The 14318-nt window shown below is 36.9% G+C and overlaps 1 protein-coding gene across 4 annotated transcripts in view; it reads right to left on the bottom strand.

Annotated features, from left to right (window-relative positions):
• The window catches only part of ATP2C1 (ATPase secretory pathway Ca2+ transporting 1), a 53689-nt gene that overhangs the window by 21943 nt on the left and 17428 nt on the right, over positions 1–14318 (bottom strand). For all 4 annotated transcript variants that reach the window (XM_020806867.3, XM_020806870.3, XM_020806868.3 and 1 more), the window contains 10 exons: positions 13925–14041; positions 12568–12657; positions 9595–9630; positions 8122–8183; positions 6862–6970; positions 5884–6039; positions 5177–5245; positions 3796–3871; positions 3617–3683; positions 1334–1458 (listed from right to left, as the gene is read on the bottom strand). In XM_020806867.3, coding sequence (XP_020662526.3) covers positions 1334–1458; positions 3617–3683; positions 3796–3871; positions 5177–5245; positions 5884–6039; positions 6862–6970; positions 8122–8183; positions 9595–9630; positions 12568–12657; positions 13925–14041 — 907 coding nt within the window. The remainder of the gene's footprint in view (positions 1–1333; positions 1459–3616; positions 3684–3795; positions 3872–5176; positions 5246–5883; positions 6040–6861; positions 6971–8121; positions 8184–9594; positions 9631–12567; positions 12658–13924; positions 14042–14318) is intronic.

Genomic DNA, 14318 nt, shown 5'->3' with positions numbered 1-14318 from the left:
GGATATTAGAAGAATATCTGGCTAGCCAAAGCACGAGAAAGGATAATAAAGCCATCTACCTCTTTGTAACCCATTCATCACACTTCTTTTCTTTTTTGCTAAGCCCAATTTTTGTGCACATTTCAATATGAATCTTGACAGTCCCACAACGCTTCTCTTAGTATTGTTCTATCTGAGCCTGCAATAGATCACTTTTAAATCCTACTGACTGAATAAAATAATTCATATATTTATGCTTATTTCTTTATTATTTATCACTGAATGGCCCTACTTCATTTATTTTTCCAGTTGTTATAGACAAAAGTACATTACAATCCATATTAATGTGAAACAACCAGCAAAAAGAGCAATACAAAAACTACAAAATCATATTATGTCATTTATCCAATCATTCTTACTATATAATCTTAAAGGATTATTAGTAAAATCATCATTAGTAAAAGCCTAACCTCCACACATATTTCAAAAACAGTCTGAAACAAAAATGTTCAAAGGAAAACAAGGTACCCTAATCTCTCTCAAGCAATGAAATTCCATAACCTCACACCCAACACAGAAAAGGGTGTATTTTACAGGGTTTTTTCCTACTAACCTAATTACTCTTCCTTGTGATCACATAATGTTATGGTGTATGAAATATCTTAAGTAAATTGGTCCCAAACTATTTTAGGAGTTAAAGGTTAATAGCAGCATTTACATCTGGACCTAGAAATGAAACAATGGACAATGTTTAAATATCTGACCCCTACAATATTTGGGATGATACATTTTGTTCCAGCTGAAGCTAGCAAACTATCTGCAAACGCAGCCCCAAGAAGAGCACCAAGGACAAATTTGTTTAAGTCATGATTTAAATTTGGAAAAAAAGTTTAAATTTAAATAATCACAAAAGCTTAGTTTTAAAATTTAAACTGTGATTTAAATCAATTTGGTTTAAATCAAATCCGCCCTTATAGCACCCAATGGTACAAATGCTTTTCCAACCAAAATCAGCCTCAAACTTATGCCACTTGTTAGAAATATATTCTGCTTTGGGGCAGGGCAGGAGGAACAGGAAGCTATAAGCATGCATGTAACATGCCTATCGAAGTAAGACACTTATAACATGTTACCCATTCCTGAAAACAAAATTCAGTTATGGAATGTTTTATTCCTTCAGCACAAATGATTTAAGTATGCTGGATATTACCAGGTTATGGCCAAAGCACTATTCTTAATATATTGACAGATTATTTATATTATTTATATTCAAGGTATTTTGTTAGTCATTTACTTTATACAGTTGAGCCTCATAACTCACAGTACATATGTACATTTTTGTATATTTTCTTACCTAATGTCTCAACAATGGGTAGCTTTTTAACAATAGCCTGTTTCTTGACCATTCGCATCACACCAAGAGCCAGCGTTACTGTTACCACAATAGGCAGTCCTTCAGGGATTGCAGCTACAGCCAGGCTATAATTTTGAAAAGGAAACGCTCAGTCATTTCAAAACTACATGGTATGTATGAACACAGAAATGTGTTATCTTTAGGACTGAGTCAAAATGGGGATGGAGGCACATTTCATGAAGAATTCTTCACCTAAAAAACTATTTCCAGTTGTCAGTTCCAAACAAAATAATCCACTAAATGAATGTGACTTATTAAATCAACACATATATAGATTACATTTATTTAATGGTTTATTCTGGTTAGAATTAACAGGAATCGTCTAAATAGGGCAAAGAAGTTGCCTTATCCAGAGTGAGTGCAAGGAGCATTATTCTCATTCTGAGGGCTCTGCAACATCAAGCCTGGTTGGCAAATGCTACACATGTATCATCTGGTTACTTTCAAAGGCAACCTGAACCAACTCTTTCTTTAAAAGTTGTAGCACAGATACAGAATTAGTAAAAAACGATCTACAAAAAAGCAGCAATACTGTATAAGCAGTGGTGATGAACCCACCCCACTGACTCCAAATATTCATGGATGATCATGTGGTACAGCCTTCTTAGTAAATTAATTTCAAATGAGCTAAAAAGATGTATGGTTCTCAGTTTCCTCCTATGTTAAAGAAATGTACTTGGGTAAAAGCAGAATAAGAAGACAATTACTGACTTACTGCTTGATAAGCCTCTATATGTTTGCCGCTGAAAAAGCTAATTAAGTGCCTGCTCACGTTATTTGATCAGCTGTCACTTTGCAGGTATGAACTGTAGACTGCAACATCATTTTATGACTCTTAATTGAGAGAGTAAATTTAAAGAACAAGGTTTCATTAATTCCGTGTTCTGTAGCATGACTTTTTCATCCATTTAATAGATTATGCAGTACACAGCTTACAGTTATCAATATATGCGTGTGCGTGCATGGGTGTATACTTCAAGGGGTTTTGAAGATGAACAAGGGACACCTTACATTATATAACAAATTCAATCAATTCATGCAAAATGCAATTCTACTTCACTATTAAGACCCCACTTGAATTCAACCAAGTTTCTAAGACTGCAGCAATTGCTTTTAAAGCGGAAGAAAATGGCCATGCTCTAGAAAATTAGACAGACAGCTGGTACTTTATGACAGCCCAAAAATTGACCATTTGTTACCAATAGAAAATCTAATATTTGAAATTTTTTCTTGATGAATGATACTTGCAGTTGTTGCAAATTTTGCTATGATGCAAATGTATTTCATATCACTATATTCTTGCTACTCTTTGGTTAAACATCAATGTTGCAGAAAAAGCAGCTCACTTTTTATACAATCATATGGCAGAATTCAGCAAGTATGCCAACCTTTAATAATAATTGTGTGTCATCAAGCCAATTCTGACTTATGGCAACCCTTTTCATTTTTTTTTTTTGGTAAAGAGTACTCAGAAGTGGTTTACCGTTCCCTCCTTCTGATGGTGCCTTGGGACTGCACAGCTTGCCCCCAACCATACTGGCTGGCTCTTCTCCGGAGAAGCAACCTGGGGAACTGAATCCCACATCTCTGACTCTGCAGCCAGATACTTAGCTTGATTGAGCTATTCAGCCAATACATTACCCTCCCAGTTTTAAATGAACAAAGCTACTTTTATGTTTTTACATTTATGTTAAAGGTAAAGGTTCCCCTTGACAATTTTTGTCCAGTCGTGTTCGACTCTAGAGGGCGGTGCTCATCCCCGTTTCCAAGCCATAGAGCCAGCGTTTTGTCCGAAGACAATCTTCCGTGGTCACATGGCCAGTGCGACTTAGACACGGAACGCTGTTACCTTCCCACCAAGGTGGTCCCTATTTATCTACTTGCATTTGCATACTTTCGAACCGCTAGGTTGGCGGGAGCTGGGACAAGTGACGGGTGCTCACTCTGTCACGTGGATTCGATCTTCCGACTGCTTGGTCTTCTGACCCTGCAGCACAGGCTTCTGCGGTTTAGCCCACAGCGCCACCACGTCCCTCTGACATTTATGTTACTTATATTTAAACATATGAAAAGGGCTTCAAAATGAATCCAATTCATTTTGTAATGAATCCACTTGGAAAACAACATATTCTTCTGCTTCAGAAGTAGAAACTACTCAATAGTACTTCGGTCTATGACACTTATTCATAAAGTGCATTATTTGTATAATTTTTAGGATCTCACCTCACGCCAATCGTAAACATATCAAGGATATGCTTTCCTTGCAGCCAACCAACCAACATAATTATTCCTATAACAGAAACAAACAGAAATCTTAATCCTGTTCCAATATTCACAAACATCCCCCAATTATACTAAACAATTTAGGATACTATAGCTCAACTAATCAGCTCTTTTCTTACCAATTATCCCAAAGGAATACAGCGAGAGTTGTTTCCCTAAGAGATCCATGCTCCTTTGCAAGGGTGTCTTCGGAGCCTTGGTACAAGGAAAAAAGACTCTTATATATACGTGATAATCCACAGGCAATTACATTTTACTAATCTGTATGATTTGTTAATTTTGCAGTTTTTAAAATAGTACTCTGCAACAGACCTACCCATCTGGAAATTATATTGCATAGCTGTTTTATGGCACTTGAGAGATAAGCTTTCTCTGGAAGTTATTTTGGAAATAAATTGCAGGATTAAAAACAGTAGATCTAGAAATAAATGAAGTGCAGAGATGTAGTTTACTGATAGCAATCTGAGGAATGACATATGACTCTGCAATAGTAAGGAGTCTTGTGAGATCTTAAAGAAAAACAACTTTTGCTGAGCCTACACTTTCATGGATTGTAGCCCAATTTCTCAAATGCAGAGTGCTGCCACAGTTAGAAATTATACGCATGTGTTGCAGCCATTTGGGAGAACTGAAAGATGGTAAGAATATTCATCTCATGACTAACAATATTGCCTCCATCCTTCTCCACAGTGCTTTCTTAAAAGACTATTGGGGAAGCTTAAGGTATTGGTTAGAGATAGGGTTATTTGCATTCAGGTGCAGATGACTAGGGTCTGGCCCCATGTGGCTGGGTGGTCCACTCACGACTCTGCCACTACTACGACTGCCACAGAGCCTTCCAATGGCTCCAGAGATTGTGTTCAGCAAGCCACTCTTCAACCTAGCAGAGAGGCTTGTCATCCCACCTCCTGCCAGGTGTGGCGAGCCGAATGCGATCTCCAAAGCCATTGGAAGGCTCCATGGCGGTCGCAGCAGCGGTGGAATCATGAGTGGACCATCCGGCCCCATAGGGCCAGATTCTCATCTCCACCTGTGGGGGGATATTTGTATTTATATACAAATACGAATACCCCCATCTCTAGTTTTGATCCTACACAACCGAAGTTTGGATAACTCAGTCTTCAAATTTAATGTAATTTGGGGAATGTTCTACACTAATATAAATCATTCTTCCATTTGAAGGGAAGATCGAAGATAAATGTGGAAGAGCTAGAAAATCGAGTTTTGGGATGAGTAAAACCAGAGACTAGCTGCATCTTAACAAAGAACTACTAATCCACACAGAGACAAACAGATATGCCATGATGGAAGGCAAGCTCAGTAACTGAGATTGCATCTGAATTGTGTATGTTTGTGTGAGAGAACAGGATCTCTGTATAACAATGCAAGATATTTTAGGAGATTTAGTACTGGATACTAGGTTCAAGTCATAATACAAAATCACTTAGCTTTTGGAAGAGCCAGCGTTTATGTTATTTTCTCACTTATAATACTACTTACTTCTTCTGCCTGCATCATTTTGAAAACCTCTCCAAATTCAGAGTTTTCTCCAGTTCCAATAACAATCCCCTAGAAAATAAAATTACATATTCAAAACTTAAATCAATGTTAATTAAAGGATTTACTTCTTTTATCTGCCCAATTTATAGTAGGGATAAGTCAAATAATATAACTTATGGGCAGACTGGTTTTAGCTTTTTTCTTTCTTTCAATAGGTAACCACAGTTCACCATGTTTCAAATTTTGGAAGTTTCAAGGCTAAGTACTCAGTTTCTCTAAACAGTTAAGTTGTGACTAATTTTTTACAAGTAGGTCTGACATGTAACTTACTACATCTCATTGCAGTTAACTGATGTGGCATGAAGGCATCTCTTATTTACATGCTTAGATACATGCCTTACTGCAGAACTAAGATATACCCCTTCTATTAGCCACAATTAGCTGTGGTAAGTCTGCAAATCTTATGTGAATACCAAAAGGATTCAAGCCACATGTTATTGTTGGTACTAACATTTTCACACTACTCGAAATATACATTTACAGATCTACAACCATGACTAATTTAGGCCCAACTGGTTTCAATCTGTCTACTCCAATTATGATTAAGTCTGGATACAACTCTTGCTATTCTGTGCTGGAGCAGTCCAAAATCTTTAAAGTGAACCTGAGTTCTTATAATTAGTTTAGCATCATCTGACAGGAAATACCTTTGCCTTTCCACATCGAACCAGTGTTCCCATGAAAGCAATATTGCTCCTTGAAGTAAGATCTCCATTGGTAGCCGCTGGTTGAGGAGATGTACATTTAGAGCAAGGAGTTGTCTCACCTGTCAAACTAGATTCATCAATAGAAAGATCCACAGCCTTTTGAAACAGATAAAACAGAACAGTTACGTTACACTTGACACTTCTTAAAGTATCAGGAGACATTTTCAGCAGCCTGGAAATCTCTCCAGCTTTCTTTTTAGGAGATTTTGCAGACTAAATACAAACATGCTTACAATTTTGCAAGCTGCTTTTGAAAAATGAGCTTCAAAAAACAGCCCATAACGCTGCATAGAAAATGCAGGTTCATTCAGATTGCCTAAAGATGTTCTAATTAAGGCCTCAATATTACAGAATGGTCTCCTGTCTACATATGTGATTAATCAAAGTTTACTTCTAAGTACTACAATATTTACAGGATTCCACGATATTCATTTTATTCTCTCCTTGCTCATTTATTATACGTGACTAGAATAGCATGCATGATGGTACAGGATATCATACTGCTTACAGAAAATAGAACACATCCAAATCTTGTCTCAGTTAAGATACAAACTACAGCCATTAACAAAAGCATAATGATCCAGATCTTTAGGATTACAGAATTATTCTTTGTTAATACAATATTTTCAACACTCTTGAACTCAGAGTTACTATGTATATCAGAGAGAGCAGACACTTGACACACTCAACACTTCTGCATTACCTAGTTACAGCTGGTGAAAACTATCTAAACTTCATTTATATAAAATACTATCATTAGGTAACATCTGCATATGTCTTGTATTATTATCTGCTAATGTCAATTTGTGAAATTATATTTTAAAGACCCTAAAATTAATAAAATTCAGTACTCTTATCTGCCTGACACCAAATCCAAAAGCTAAAATATAGTTTGAGGTGAAAGCAATTACTACATACCTCAAATAAGCGCAAGTCAGCAGGAACTCTATCTCCCACTGACAAGCAGACAGTATCACCTGGAACCAAGTCTCTTGCAAGTGTATGCTCCACTCTGCCTTCTCGAACACTGAGTAGAAACAAGCATGTTGTATTAAATGGGAAGTCCAAGAGAATACTGTATATCATCTATTCTTATTCCCTTTTGGGATTAAAAAACAAAACATTTCTTACTAACACCTCTACAAACCACAGCTTAATAAAATCTGATTGATTTACAACGTTACAACAAAATTCTCAGTTTTAAGCCTACACTGCTGTCAGTTTGTACTCCTTGTGTATACAACTGGTTTTTACACCGATAACCTTGCATGATCTGAGCTCAATGTAATTTTTCCCTTAAACCTAGAATTTTCTGACTTTTAAATTATTCCTGCTATGTTACTTAGGATAATGAAACCCACTGTAAAGGAGTTCTTAGAGAACACACTACTACTTGAAAAAAGACTGTTATTGTCAGTTTAGTACAGTATTTAGACACATTTATAGCCAACCCAGTGAAATGGAATGCACTTAAATTAGTTGATTTAATTTCCATTTATTTCACGAGATCTACCCTGAATATAATTGTTATTCTTAGTGTAAATTAATGAACTCAATAAGTTACTTGCATATCACAAAGCCTCTTTGAAGAACCGCACAAGACTTTTTAAAAGAAAATATTTATGACACACTTATTTGATGACAGGCATGCAAGGCAACCTAAAATATATTAGCAAATCTATCTAGCAGCAGACCATAAAAACATTTAAAACGCCACCCTTTAAAAATAAACAAGCAAAGTATTTCAACACTAACTACCTTTTCTAAAATCGCAATCTATTGTCAGTTTTTTAGAGTCCACTAGAGATTGGCAAGAAGCTTCAGACAAACATGTGTCTGGCACTTCCCACCCCTGCCTCCTCCTGTGGTCGCTCACTCAGAGTCAGTACCTGGAGGAGATGGGGCAGGGAACATGGGACACTGCCTCTGAGTGTAGCATCTGTATCCACGTTTGCATTATACAATTTTTAATGGAGCAATTTAGCTCTTTTTGTTCCTTGTGGGTGCAATCAAGCAACATGCACTAGGATACTTCTCATCCACATAAACTAAGGGCTTTGTATTGTTTGATCATAGCCTTTTCTTATTATATAATTATGATAATTTGGCGTAGTAAGAAATCAGGAAGCATCTTCTGCCATATTAGCTTAAAATATACATTTAAAATATGAATAGTACCAATGGCATCCTGGAGGTACAAGTTTACTCAGCTCTTCAAGAGATTTTTCTGAACGGTATTCCTGTAAATAAATGAAAGAAATGAATAAGAAGGACATGAAAGATCTAAAAGAGTTCTCTAAATATACTGTATCACATTATTTAGGTTCATTTGTCTGAATTCATTATCAACATTCCTCCTTTCATGTAACTTGCAGGGCTCTGCAAATATGTTCAAATAAGTTGAGCATTGCATTAATTCTACAGGACAATCACAAGATGTGACATCCATTTATCAAGTAGATTGCCCTCATCATGTGATCTGATATAATCTATATTCTCTCCAGTGAAAAATACACGGGAACTATGGAAATTAAACCTATATCTTAGCACAGCATGTGATAGCTGTGCTAAATCCCAAGAGTCTCATATTTCCAAAGAAGCTGTCACATGTTACATTTTTGACATATCCTTCTTCAATACAACAACTACAATTTAGATGAGGCCTTTACACTATGGCTCCGAAAGGCTAGTTCAGGTTTCTTCAAATTTTGTGGAAGTAAGAATCACTCAAAGGACCCTGGCATAGTCTACAGAGAAACATACACCTTTTTCACAAGGCAAAGTATGAGAGTCAAAATCTCTCACCTATTTCAATTATTATAGAGTTTACCTCTGAAGCTTTGCTAAACCTCAGGATTTCCCCCCTATTTTCCTTTAGTACTTTTAAATGTGTGTTTTTCATGCAGATATGAATATACTGCTGCAGACTGAAATGAAATGATAATTTCAGAGCGAAGACATTATATGCTGACAGACTAGCAGCTGACTAATTTGCATACTGACCAGTGATAATTTTTTCCAGCTTTCAATATTCATCAACTTAAACTAAAATTCTAAGACAGAACATAAATAACCAAAATGCAAGCATATGTAGACATGCACAATGCAACTATAGTATTTTTAGCCCATTTTTATATATTATGGATAAGTACTTCCTCATAAAAGTTCATGCTATGTAGAGGTGAACTGATTAATCTCCAAGGGTCACCATGCTTGTTCTGTCAGTTCATCATAAATCTGGATAGTAGCTATGGGATAATGGACACTATAATACAGTATATGCAATAAATTTTCAGGTTTTGTTATCAAAAACAGTCTTTGGCAGTTACACCTAGACCGGTGATTCTCCAACTGTGGGTCTCAACATGGTCACATATAATATTATTTGCCAATCCACTCAGCCAATGAGCGAGTTCATTTAGTTCATTACCTCTTGATGTCATATTTTATTTATGCTTGCCAAATGAAAACCTATGGATACTCTGAAGCTGCTACTGAGAGATCAGCAACTTAACTGCCACTTCATACAATCTGTTACCAGCATGGCTTGTCAGGTAGGTTATATCTTAAATAGTAAAAACATCTCGTGCTGCTGCTTCTTTTTTTCAAAGAGAAACCACTCTTGGGACAAAGTGAATAAGAGATTCTTACCTGAACAAAGGCAACTGTAACAACAATAAGTATCGCCTGCATGACAGAAAAAATATTCACTAAATCAACTGTCTTACTAGCATTTAAATAAACTGTGCATGTTACATTCAGTTTCAGATATGCATATATAGATTTTCCTAAGGCTTGTGGACTTTTAAAAAAGATGCATAAGAATCTCTAAAAGATGACCCCAAAGCCCTTTTCAAATGTTGTTATCTACTGGGTTCTGATGTTTTCTGCATGCAGTTCTTCCAGATCTGCCAACACAGGATGCACTGCCCTCATTTTCAAGTCATCTAGACAATATTTTATTTATTACAACTAGCACATGAATTAAGGTAATAATCTCATGATCTTGTGTTCTCAAAGGCTTTCACAACCGGGACCCGATGGTTGGGTTTTTCGGGCTGTTTGGCCGTGTTCGGGAGGTTTTTCTTCCTAACCTTTTGCCAGTCTCTGCGGCTGGCATCTTCAGAGGACAGGAGCTAGAACTCTGTCTGTGTTCTGGTGTAGTGTGTGGGATTGCTGAGTGTAGCTGTGGGATCCGGATGTTGACCTTTTCAGGAGGATTGGGTGTTTCCACACAGACTGGTGAGACATTAGGAAGAAAAACCTCCAGAACATGGCCAAACAGACTGAAAAACCCACAACAACCCATCTCATTATCCTTTCGACAGTGCCCCAGGGACCATAGGAATAATCAGACTTTGTTCCTCTAAAAGCAGAGAAAGAAAGAGAAAGATCAGCAGCCAGGTGAAGAGACAATACACTTGGATTTCATCCCTCTCACCCCCTTTGAAAACTTCCATAGCTGGTCCTTCTTTCATAAATAAAATAAAGAGATATGATAGAGATGTCATGCTGCATATTCAAAAAGAAGCTGTATAATATGGAAGATCTGTAGCTTTTCTAGCCACGAGAACCTCCCGAAAACAAGCTGACAATCTACTCCAGTCCTGGAGTCAGCAAGGAATAAATTTCTGTCTACTGGTTTCCTCCTTGTTTGGTTTCAATGGAACAGAATAAATTAAAAGCCCAACCCCTTGTGGCCTTTACAACCCCTTGTATGTTGTATATAGGCTACCTTGCATCTGTGGTTTCAGGCATCCATGTTAAATCATGGAACCAATCTCACATGGATATGGGGTCCTATTACTATTTTAAGCAGATCAAAAGCACAGTATTTCCAATTTCCCAGTACCTAGATAAAGGCATCAATGTTACGATATGTGCCATCAGGTCACATCAATATGGGAAATATTTAAGTTCTTTACCATTATTGTGCTGGCTGGATAGCTCAGTGAATTAGGTAGAGTCAGAAGTTGGGAATTCAATTCCCCACTGTGCCTTCAGGGAGAAGAGCCAGCCAGTGTGGCCTTGGGCAAGCTGCACAGTCCCAGGATGCCACAAGAAGAGAATGGTAAACCACTTCTGAATATTCTCTACCTAGGAAACCCTGGAAAGGGTCACCATACATCAGAATTGACTTGATGGCACACATCATTAATATCTTACCATTATGAAGCCTCAGTAAGTCTTCATATCCAAAACAGAATTTGAACCCGTGTTTCCTGAGTCTCAGTTTGACACTGTGTCTACTACACCATGCTGGCTCTCATACACACCATTAGGCTGGTTTACGTATTTAAGATGTTGTTGTTGTTTGCACTTTCCCAGTAGCAGAGAAAATACTGCCCCCAAGAAACATTGTTTTTCTTGCTGTCTTCTTTGTATGTTTCTCAAGAATGCACATAATATTTAGGAATCCAGCCTTTGCTGAGAATTAGTGTATGAAATTTTGCTTAGTTAGGTAACTGGGGCATAACATTTAGGTTTAAAAAAATTAACCCTGTAAAGGTATTTGGATAAGCCAGGATTAGAATTAGACAGCAGAAAGGCTGGTTAGAAATGTCACTTCAGACTTTTACCATTAGCACCAAGTGAAAATCAGCTAAACAATTAAAGACTTCTGGTCTGCATTTCCTGGTACATTATATCATTTATATCACAAGGTAATATTTCACAGGTGCTTGCCAGCACCAATGATTCAAGGATCTGACCATGCAAAACCATAATTATTGGACTTCATTTAATTTCTATACAAACAACCTTTACTACCATATTCCAATGAACTGGAAACTAATTAAACAGTGTTTCAAATTGCAAAGACAATAGGACAATGGATTGTTTCCAGAAGAAAGTAGAGGACAATAACTTTTGTATGTTGTGTTCAGACTGCTTCTTAGTCTACAGTCCAACAAAAATAATGAGAATATCACTTTGCAGAAATAAATACACTGGTCACTTGGGAAGTACAAAAAGTGATTTCCCTGCAAATGTCTCTCATCAATCCATCTTTTTACATTTAAGGTATGCATAAACTATAACCATTCACTGCTATCAACAGTACGGATAGGTAATCTTCCAAATTTCTGGACAGGCAGAATTTAATTTCTATGTTTTTATTTTTTCCAAAAGCAAATTTTTGTTCAGGCAAAACAGACCCAGTCTAAATAAACTTCACACTTATTTAGCAGATGAATGGTGTTACCATTTCTCTTTCTACTCTAGTAATTCTCATAACTGCCTGAAGCAGAAAGAAGTCTCCCATAATGAATAGAATCTAAAAGCTCTGGATGAAAGAAGTACCCTTCAAAGTAATCAAATATACTGCACTGAACAGTCATATTTTCCCCCAAGTATGCTTCTGTGAGAGAAAAAACGTTCCATATAAGAAATATTAAGCAATTTGGGATTATATGGGAAACAAAGAAAGATTTGGAAAGGCATGTAATACACAGGCTCCCCTTCATATGAAGGATATGTAACAACCAGCTCACCTGTTACTATTAAAATATATATTTAAAAGTTAAAACACAAATAAAACTTAGATGATTTCCAGTCCTCTCCTGAAAACCCAAGACTGAGAAAATTATTATTTTACATTTTATTTCAGCAAAAAGTAAGTCTTACCACAGTGATACTGACGGCATCATCAAACTGATGCATTATAACACTGATGACAGCAGAAGCCAAGAGAAGCATAATAAGGGGATTTTTGAACTGCAAAGGAGAAGAAAACAATCTTTAACATTTCTGATAATAAAACTCTTTTTTCAAAAATGTTTTAAAAACCCAGCACATTCAGTGAAAAGATGTAGCAGGAAACATTGCAACTACACACTAATATCTTAAAAGAGAAAAAGTCCTTTAAGTGGTACAGGTGTATACTATAGATCAGTGGTCCCCAACCTTGGGCCTCCAGATGTTCTTGGACTTCAACTCCCAGAAATCCTAGCCAGCAGAGGTGGTGGAGAAGGCTTCTGGGAGTTGTAGTCCAAAACATCTGGAGGCCCAAGGTTGGGGGCCACTGCTATAGATGTTGAACATCAACATTAATATTTATTTTCTTACTATAAAGACCACGAGCTTTTAAAAAATCTGGCATATCTAAAGTTCAGGATTTGAAGTAGATACTACCTGCAACAAAAGTCTGTAAAAATCAGCTCTGATTGATAAAAAACAGAGTTGCAATGCTTAAAACACTCTTACAGATGTGACTATTCATTGCTGGTGAATAGAACTGAACAGAACAATTGCCAAGAATGTTACAGAGCTTGCACATCTTGACATGGTATAAATTTTAGACTTATAGTCTTCTCTCCTCGGGCACTACTGCAGGCCAGTTAACGTTAAATTCTCTTTCCTGGTCAAAGACCCAGCTTTGCTTTTCTCTGCTCTGCTCTCATGGAGAGCAAAGCTAGGTCATCAACCAAAATAACAACTACAGAAGTATTATTCTAGCTAGTACCTTTCTTTGCCTCCCATAGAAACCAATCCTAAGCTGAGGATTCACCTTAGGCATGCACAAAAATTGGCAAGCAAAGTGATGGAAATTCTGGCCTTACAGCTATAGCTCAGTTCTCTGTCTCCTTTCTACGGTGGGGGCTTCAAGCAAACAACCTTATCCCAAGACTCTTCGGGTCATATGGGCCAGCCTTGATGGGCTAAATTTGACTTATGCATCAAAGATTCACTACCTTTTGTTTAGAAAGATGTTTTAAAGGAAGGGCCAAATAAAAATACTGCAAAATGTACACCTCACATCACTTTTGAAAAAAATGCCACAAGCACTCTTACAAACACAGAGAAAAGACAGGTTGACTATTTTCTGCTTACCCCTGTATGATTAAATTCCCTTTCATTACAAATGGAGAGGAAATAATGGAAATGCCTTTGAATGGGGACATACAGGATATGACAATAACATGAAAAACCATTCCATCTTTCAAACATACCGTATCAAAACATTCTTCAGACCAGAGTTTACCTGAGAAATGTATTTTTTCCATAATGGTTCATCTTCACCAATGTCAAATTCATTCCATCCATGGAAAGCCCGCCTATGACAGACTTCACAGTTTTTCAATCCATTTTGAAGGTCAGCCTAAAGGAATATAAATAGTTATGACTATTTTTGTACTGTGTACATGCAAAATATTTTGGTCCACTGGAATCAGAATCTGAAAGACTGCAGAAGCAAATTCTGTTATATTTATCTATTATTTATGTATATTAGACTTTCTGCACCTGTGTGATTAGATCAGGGAGATTTTAAGACTCTGAATGACCTAACAGGTCTGCATCAGGACAAAAACCAAGACTACTCTGTTGAAGTGCTAGATTTTTAGAAGCAGAAAAATAAATGTGTTCATCCATCCTGC

Source organism: Pogona vitticeps, chromosome 6 (assembly GCF_051106095.1).
Source record: "Pogona vitticeps strain Pit_001003342236 chromosome 6, PviZW2.1, whole genome shotgun sequence".
Lineage (NCBI taxonomy): Eukaryota > Metazoa > Chordata > Lepidosauria > Squamata > Agamidae > Pogona > Pogona vitticeps.
Note: the sequence above shows the minus strand (reverse complement) of the source record. Positions and strands in the feature narration are given on the sequence as shown.